Raw genomic sequence first — 9,567 nt, 5'->3', positions numbered from 1 at the left:
GAGAAGTCTCGACATCTAACAAACTAAAAAATAAAAGATTTCATCTCGCTAGCGGATGCAACATTTGTTTGAAGAGTGAAGAATTCATTGATCATATTCTTCTTCATTGTGATTTTGCTAAGAGCATGTCGACTCTTCTGCGGAACTTCCTTCATTTTCAATGGGATACAACAACAAAAGTCATTGATAGTCAAATATATTGAATGGAGTTCTAGCAACAATATCGCGGACGACTGAAAACCAATTCCTCTCATCATGTGGTGGACGATTTGGAAAAAAAGAAATAAAAGAGTTTTCTAAGAGAAAATTTATGGAAACGAGCGTCTCAAAATATTAATGTTAAACACGTTCGCTTCATTCCGGAAAAATGGGACTTGTGCGGATGAGAATATTTTTTATTGACATTTAAAATTCTTACATTATTTTCTTATTTATTATTTTGTTTTTTTCCTCTCTTTTTTAAACGTTTTACGTATTTTACGCTCTTTTATAAACACGTTTACCTTTTTCAAAAAAATATTATTTAAAAAAACTATTATTTCTTTGTCACTCAATTATAAATCATATTATTCCTTAACAAAAATATTAAATTATTTTTAAAATTTTGTATTATATATTAATAATATTAACATTTTCTATAAAAAAAATATATTTTTTAAAATCTCAATCAAACATAATTATTTAAATAACACATTTCAATTATTCAAATAATCCCAATAAATTGAATTAAGGTTGTGTTTTCTTGATAGTCAATCTGCTATTCAGCTATGTAAAAATCCTATTTTTCATGATAGAACTAAACATATTGATGTTAGGTTTCATTACATTCGGGATATTGTTGAAAAGGGCATTGTTAAGTTAGAGAAAATTCCTTTAAAATTTAATCCTGATGATATGGGTACTAAGTGTCTACCTGCTGAAAAATTTATTTCGTGTCAACGGATTTTAAATTTTGACTTAGGGAAAACTCTTTGAGGTTCGTCTTTTATGGGAATGGCATGCTTTGTGATCTTGCCTTCAATCTTTGTGATTTTCCCATGCTTTGTGCTATTGCATTTGATCTTTGTGATTTTCGCATGCTTTGTGCTCTTGCATTTGATCTTTGTGATTTTCGCATGCTTTGTGCTTTTGCGTTAGATCTTTGTGATTTTCCCATGCTTTGTGCTCTTGCGTTTGATCTTTGTGATTTTCGCATGCTTTGTGCTCTTGCATTTGATCTTTGTGATTTCCGCATGCTTTGTGTTTTTGTGTTAGATCTTTGTGATTTTTCCATGCTTTGTGCTCTTGCGTCTGATCTTTGTGATTTTCGCATGCTTTGTGCATTTGCCCCTGGTCTTTGTGACACGAGTTTACCTTGGGTATTCTCTTTGTTGCCTCAGTGGTAATAAATTGGCGATGATGTGTCTTGTGATTCTGTGATTATGTTTTGCACTGTTTTGGGCCAAATGTGGAGATTGTTGGGTATTGGTTGGCCCAACATTGTGGCTCAATCTCTAGTAACTCGCTTATTGGACTTGACCTAATAATATAAATAGATACTACTCTCTTGGTGGGAGGCAGAGGTCAAATTCCTTTGTTGTGTTTGGATGCTAGTGAGAAGGTTGTCTCCTTTGTGTGAGATAGTGGTGCAATGGAATCGATAAACAAGAGGACTAAGCCAAACTTCAATCGCATTCACACCCAACAATCACTAAATTCATTAATTAAAATACTTAAATATCTTATACTTTTTTAAAATAAATTATTTTATCATTATATATTAATACTCTTTAAGTCTTTTTTACCAAAAATTACCCACATCCTCAAAATTCAACATCCATCAACAACTATTTAAATAAATTAAAAATTATTAAAAAAAAACTACCAAACAACATACAAATTATCAATATATTTATTTAGAAACCTTTTTTAAATTTATGTAAATTTAAATGAATAATATTTTGAAAAACATAATTTAATCATATAAACATAAATTTATTGATATGTCTAATTCAAATTCATACATGATCCAAACTGAAGTCCAAAAATTGTTTTCAAGGTATGCCATTTGACAACAACTTTTTACAAGTAAATAATAAATGTAAAAATACCATAAATTTTATTCATCAATTACTACTCACATGAGCTTATATCTAGTATTTACTTTTATAGTTTTTATTTTCAATAACATGACTCCATACTTAGTTTAATACGATGATTTCACTCTTTTCGAGGTGCCATTTGACTAATTTAATAAATAAATTAAATGAAAGAAATGATTTTTTACTTGGCCTTATTTTGTAATGGTTTAAATTTGAACTGAAGTTAGTACAATAATGCAATTAACTATGGTGGGAAAGTTGTGGCAGTGGCATGGTAGAAGATGGCATCTACAAAAGACAAAAGTCATTGGCATTGAATATAGAAATTAGATGTAAATGCTCTCATGGATATTGTCCCCACCAAAGCAAATAATACTACTACTATTATTATTATTATTATTATTATTTTTTATAAAAAAGAATGGCTACAAGGAAAGATGGTAATAAGTCTTTCTGCACAGCCTGGCTTCATAACTCCTTGTATTTAATGTCACCCCTATAGTGAAGTAATTAAATGCCTTATTATTCATTCTTTTTTCTTTTTTCTCATTTCAAATACAAATATTATTATATAATGGGTCATATTTAATTCTTGCAAATCTTTACTTTTCAAATTGTTCATTCATCCTTAATCATTGCTCAACCAAACATTAACACTTATTAATTAATGATCAATCCTTTTCTAATCAAACTTAACCATTAGTAGCAGGAACTAAATAAATAAATTGATATTAATTAATTAATATCTAATTAAAACATGATCATACATTTTTTTTATTAATCCCATACTCTGATCACATGAACCGAGGACAAATATCTAACCATACAAATTAAATTATGATAGGTTCGTCACAACTTCAACATAAAATAAGAAAATAAAATCAAGTTCGCAACAAAAGATAAAAATCGAATTAATATGTAGTAAACACTAAAATTGATATTGATATTAGCATTTTTCGTAATTGTGAAATTTATATATTTCAGTTTCTTATAATGATTTCAATTTTATATTATCTCATCACAAATATTTTATGAATGGTATGAAACAATTTTTTTATGTTAGGTTGTTGTTTCATCACATATACATTTATGAGTAAATGAAATTGTCACTTATACCCTTATAAAAAAATATATAATAATCTTTAAGTTCATGTTTTTTAGTGTGGTTTCTACCTGTTGAAAAAATTGAAAGATATTTAAACGAAGCAGCTCTTGTGTGACTTAGTTACCATTAATAAGAATGCCATTTGTAATTGTGATTTATTATTTAAAAAATGATTTTTTATATATTTTTGTTTATAATTTTCTCATAGTTTTTTATTTAAAAAATTAATGACTTTACACCGTAATGGTCTCCCATTTCAACTATTATGAGTATAAATTGAATTTGATTTTGTAATAGTTTTATTTATTTGATAAATTAATTAATTTAAAATAGTTTTAACTTACCCTTGTGTTAATATCTTTTTATATTTATAGTTTTTCAAAGAAATATAATATTTACTTATTTCAAATAGTTTAGACAGCCCATATCTAAATTTAAAATAAAAATTAATAGATCTTTTTCAATGTTAATTAATTTAGTATATATGTATTTCTCATATAATGAAAAGTATGCACAATATTTAGACAGTGAGAACAATTAGTTTTATTTAAAAAAATTTATAAATATTTTGATATAAAACATTTTATTAAGGTAGTTTAAGTGGCAAAAATATAGTTACTGAGAAGGAAAAAATTGAATTTAATTATTACATAAATGAAAATAGAAGCATGACCTTTCTAAAATAATATATATTTTTTTATATAAAAAGTAATAAAATTCCTTAAATGTTTCAAGTTCCAACAAGTTTTTATTTAACATAATTAATAAAATATAAAAGAATAAATTAAAATTAATGTGGTCAAACTTACCAACATTATTGTTTAGATCTAACAATAGCTGTTAGAATTAATATTTCCAATCGTTATCAAAATAAGGACAAGTTAGTCCAAATTAAAATCACTTATATATATATATATATATATATATATATATATATATATATATATATATATATATATATATATATATATATATATATATATATATATATATATATATATATATATATATATATATATATATATATATATATATATATATATATATATATATATATGATTTGTTCAAAATTAATATGTCCTAGATTTATCTTTATGGGATGTTTAAAGATTTCAGTTTGTTTTTATATATTTTATTTGATTAAAATAACATAAAACAAGTTTTTTAATTATTTTATGAGATCTTAAATAAGCAAATCTTCTAATTCTTGTAAAAATATGTTAAATTCTAAGGTTATTTGAGTAACTAGAGTAAACAAAATATTTGTTTGCACATTAAATATTGTAGGACTTGAATATCCATAATTATTTTTTAAAAGTAAGAATACATATAATTTAACAAAAAATTAATTTATTTTTAAAGAATACAAGTTTTGTAAAAACAAATAATAATAATTGTTTGCATATTATAGTAAAATATTTTGTGTTTTAGTTTTTTTTTTTATTTAGAGATGTATATTGTAAGAATCTCATAATTATGACCCTTGTATAATTAAATTTAGAGAGTTTTTAATTGGGTCTCGAAATGAGTATTTCGAGATATTTTTAATTTTCTCTCTCCTATTCACGTGTATTTTAGAACATTTTTAAAATTTTCTCTCTTCTACCCACATAACATATCATGTCAATTCGTGGACTTGTTTTCTCTGAAATTTTCGTTGAATTTATCATTTTTCTATAAAAAAAAATTATATGTTTTCAACGTGAATTGTATTAATATATATTGAGCCAGTTTGAAAATACGGTAAATTGCATTAAACGAAAAAATATTATTAAATTGGTTAACATATACATAATTAAAAAAAAATAAAAAAATATTATTTTATTTAATCAATACCCTAATAAAATATTAAATAATTAATTATTAAATAAATTTTTATAAAAATGCCCAAACTCAGATCCTGTACCGAGACTGGAGTTTTTTCAAACAGGGCATATATTCAAATTAATGTGAAAAAATAAAAATAAAAGACTGAGGATATAATTTATACTTTTTTTCATACCACCTAAGAAGATGAAAATCCCTACCACTAAAAACTAAATAATAGTTAAAATAATTTAAAATCTAAATAAGTCATATACAGTAATTATTTTAGAATTATCTCTTTAAAGATATTTGAAAATTAAAAATAGTTTATAATTAGGTTGCATCAGAAAGTTGTCCTGCAGATCATTAATGTGGACCAAAGCCTTAAATTTTGGACATCGTTTTCATTATTTAAGTACAAGATTTCATATGGGTTATGTATAGATGATAATATTATTTTACAAAACTTGTCTCAATTCTCAATAATATCTGAATTGATAAAGATGTGTGGCTGTCCAATGGGCACATCTATATTTATATATATATATATACACCTTTTCAAACATTATTGTACTAGTATCATTCATTTGCTTAATTTTCAATTAATGTTTCGTCTCATAATTTAAATATAAAAGGATATTTTTTTCTTCTTTTACTTCCAACTAAATATTGTTTAACAAATTTCATTCTATAAATTAAGGTATTCAAAAAATAATCAAAATTAATTAAAAAGATATATAATAAAACTCATTAGAGTTGTTCGAATGGAAAAAAAAATATATAATATACAAGATAAAAAATTATGAATTCAATTATTTCTACTAAAAATATCTTAATTTAAAGTAATATCATGATATTGAGAGTTTGTATTAATTTTTTAAATTAAAAATAATAATAATTAAAACACAACATGATTAGAATTAGAAACAAGACAATAAATTTTAATAACATGTTATCGGGGATCTTGTTATAATAGACATCTAATAAAAATGTTAAGGATATATATATAGACTTGATTTCAAAGGCTAAATAGCTTATGAAAATATGATAGAAATGAGATATCATTTCTTATCAATGAAAACCAACTCCTATAAACCGATTTAGGGTTCCCCAAATTCTAAATTGAAACTAGACAGAAATCGATGAGATTGAGAGCATTTCCAAGCACCCAAAGACCACAAAAGTACTACGGTTATGGATTTACTCCTTATGTATATAAGGTTTCCACAATTTCAGGAAGAAAAATAAAATGCTTCTCATTTAAAAAAATATATATATTATATATCATAGTTAGTACAAAGATAAGTCATATTACATTCTATGCAGTATCAAAACTGACTTGATGCTAGAAACTAAATTAGATGAATAATTTTTTTGAGTTAGGCAAGTGATTTGATTGAGAGTATTTATAACATTTTTCTTCACGAATAACGGTAACCGAGTTTTTGTAGTATATTTTCATCGCAAATAACAATTTCTAAGTTTAGGGCGATGCAATATAGTGTTCCACGTCCCCAAAACAAAACGTGAAAAGCAATCCACCTTGCACCGGTCATTCTAACACTGTGATGTCATTGGTCATGCACTTGTATGTGACAAAAACCAAGACAAGACGTCAGATGAATTTGTCATTCTTAATAAGGTGTTCCTCAACAATCAACAATGGGTACGGCTTATTGATTACTCTATATCTTAATATGGTTGTAATAGGAAGTCAATACCAATGGGTATATGGTTCATACTATATAGTATATAGTCCCTAATCAATAATTAATGATATATATATATATATATATAACAAATTAACAAGAAGTGAAATCTTACTAATTTTGTGTGTTGATAAGCTATTTGGGGTAAATTTATAGGTAAGAGTTGTAAGCATTAATTATTATTTCCTACCACTTCTACTCAATTTTAATTAATTTCTTTGAGAAACAAAATTTCCATGCCCGCATGACATGAAATTAATTATATATTTTCAAATATTAACGTCTAAGATTCAAAATCAAGAATAGTACAAGGCGTAGGCGTGTTAAGTGAGAAATTAGTAAATAAAGGAAAACGACTTGACTTAAAATTTGAACAACCCTAATTCGGGTAAGCCTAAGGAGGAGAGATTTCATTCATTGTAATAGGATGTGTAGACATAGTAAGAAATAAAATGATTTTTAATGTTTCTCAAACTCACAAAAGAAAAGTGAGAATTTCCCTCAATAATATTTATACGAATCTTTATAAAAGGAGACATATAATTTAAAGTTTGTATTGCTTTGATGTCATTCACATGGTAAGTTAAAAAGCATGGTACTTGTAAACATTAATTGTGAGTGTCACTATCCTTAGTTTAGTTTATACAAAGTTCTAATATTTTAGTTGAATTACAATTTTTTTAACCTATAGTTTATTTTCAAGAAGTTAGCACAATTCTTTACTAATTCTTTTCACTTAACTTATTTTAGTTAAATTATTCTTCAAGTTCATATAACTAAAGCAAGTTGCATAAATAGCTTGTTTTTGTAGTAATCTAGTTAAAACAATTGAATAATAAACATTTGATTTTGTTTTTAATCTAACTGTAATGAATCAAATTCAAATTACATAACTAATTAATTTGCAAAATAAATTCCAACCGTAGAAAAAGCTCTTATATGATTTTTTTTCGTAAAATAATTATAATTTTTTTTTTTAAATGCCTTAAATGTAAGTGAACATATGGAATATAGTGCAAGCAAAAATAAAATAAAATAATAATTAGTTCCTTTAATAAGGTTAGCATAGTATCCAATCAGTCCTAACCCCTATTTAAATTAAGTAATTGAATTATAATTTATTATTTTGAATATATTAGCACAGTCACATAGTTATGATACCAAACTTCAAATTTGAGTGAACTAATAATTAACAGTTCATTCTAATATGATAATTAAATGAGAATTGAAAAAGGAATAAACTTCATAATTCAATATCTTGTCATTTATAAACTATTGTTTAACTATTAATATAATATAAGAAATAAATCAAAATTACATGAATAATTGGAAGCAAATTAGTGCAATAATTTTATTTTGAATTTAATAGATATAATAATATTTCTAAAACATAGGAGAATTAGTAGGAGAAGAATTGACCAAATTGAGAATACTGTTCCAATAATTCTTGTTATCATCACAACAATCTCCACCACCCTTAGAACCAACAACATTAGCCCCGCCGCCGCAGCCATCGGAAAAGCTCCGATCACCGGAATTATTAAGTAACAGGTCGGTAAATGTCTCCATAAAAGTACCTTCCACCATCCCCCCTTGTTCATTCGATTCCGACACCCATTCACCTGCTAGACCTTTCCAATCATCTTCTCCTCCTTCTCCTCCATCTTCTCTCAATATGTCAAGGCACCGGGGAGCAGGAGGAGCAGTGGTGGTGGAGGATAACTCCGACGCCGCCGGCGAACCTAACTGGTGGTTGTTGAATAAGTTTGACATACGAAGCTTGGATTGTCGAGCTAATCTAGCCTCTGCTTCAAGACGGGCACTTTCCCATTGAGCCATATGACTAAGATTAGCAGCGGTTTTGGCTTGACCGTGATTTGAATTAGAAAGAGCATCATCTTTAGGTTTATGGGTAATTGGATCAATACCCATTTTAGTAAGCCTCTTCTTTAAATGTGTGTTCCAGTAATTCTTAATTTCATTATCTGTTCTTTTTGGCAAATGCGTCGCTATAGCCGACCATCTGTTAGAACAACAACAACAACAACAACATGTTTTAGAATCACGAACTCAGCTGGGTCATTTTTTGGTTAAACTTTTGTACCTGTTTCCCAAGAGAGCATGGAGTTGGATAATTGTTTGTTCTTCTTGTAAGGTGAATTTTCCTCTCTTAATATCAGGCCTAAGATAGTTAGTCCATCTTAGTCTACAGCTTTTTCCGCATCTTTGGAGTCCTGATTTGAAGTAAAGATTTGAATTTTGAGAGAAAAAAGCATAAACCCATTTGAGATATGACTAAGAGAATATAATATATACCGGCTTTAGAAGGTAAGGCACGCCAACTTCCATGGCCATGTTCTTCGATGTAAGCAAGGAGGCTTTGATCTTCTTCAGGCGTCCATGGACCTTTCTTCAAACCAACTTTGTCGCAACATGGTGATCGACCCATTTTTTTCTTGATGATGGTGAATGAATGAATGAATGTGAAAGTGTATTATTTTGGTACTTATAATAAGTGACAGATATGATTTGGGAGAGGGGGGTCTTGGAAGTTGGAATAGTGAGAAAAGTAAATAAGAGAGAGATAGAGAAAAAGCAAAACCTCGAGAAGAAGAAGAAGATCAGCGGCTGATATGGGATAATAAAATGGCAGGGTAAGGTTATGATTTTTTTATATTTATTTCTCTCCTCTGCAAAGACATAAATAAAAATGTTTCAATTATTTAGAATATAATAAATATTAACTCAGGATATTTTAAAATAACTTTTGTTCGGATAAAATAAAATAAAATATAAAATTAACAACATTCAATGTCTAAGTTATGACACATTTAAATTAAAAAAAAAAAAATTATCTTTTTTTTTT

At 26.6% G+C, this 9,567-nt stretch overlaps 1 protein-coding gene across 1 annotated transcript; it reads right to left on the bottom strand.

Moving 5' to 3' along the window:
- Positions 1–7,938: 7,938 nt before the first annotated feature.
- On the bottom strand, positions 7,939–9,286 carry LOC124918747 (transcription factor MYB106-like). The gene is made up of 3 exons (XM_047458789.1): positions 9,018–9,286; positions 8,806–8,935; positions 7,939–8,724 (listed from the first exon to the last, which is right to left on the bottom strand). Exons 1-3 carry the CDS (start codon positions 9,148–9,150, stop codon positions 8,085–8,087), a joined length of 903 nt encoding a protein of 300 aa, XP_047314745.1. The 5' UTR covers positions 9,151–9,286; the 3' UTR covers positions 7,939–8,084.
- Positions 9,287–9,567: the final 281 nt, after the last annotated feature.

Source organism: Impatiens glandulifera, chromosome 1 (genome assembly GCF_907164915.1).
Source record: "Impatiens glandulifera chromosome 1, dImpGla2.1, whole genome shotgun sequence".
NCBI lineage: Eukaryota > Viridiplantae > Streptophyta > Magnoliopsida > Ericales > Balsaminaceae > Impatiens > Impatiens glandulifera.
The sequence above is the reverse complement of the archived record's forward strand: the minus strand, read 5'-3'. Positions and strand labels throughout refer to the sequence as shown.

Coding starts and splice junctions, on each gene's coding strand:
- LOC124918747 (XM_047458789.1), bottom strand. CDS start 9,150: ATGGGTCGATCACCATGTTGCGACAAAGTTGGTTTGAAGAAAGGTCCA. Junction 8,936..9,017: donor TGCCTTACCTTCTAAAGCCG/GTATATATTATA, acceptor ACTTCAAATCAG/GACTCCAAAGATGCGGAAAA. Junction 8,725..8,805: donor CATGCTCTCTTGGGAAACAG/GTACAAAAGTTT, acceptor TTGTTCTAACAG/ATGGTCGGCTATAGCGACGC.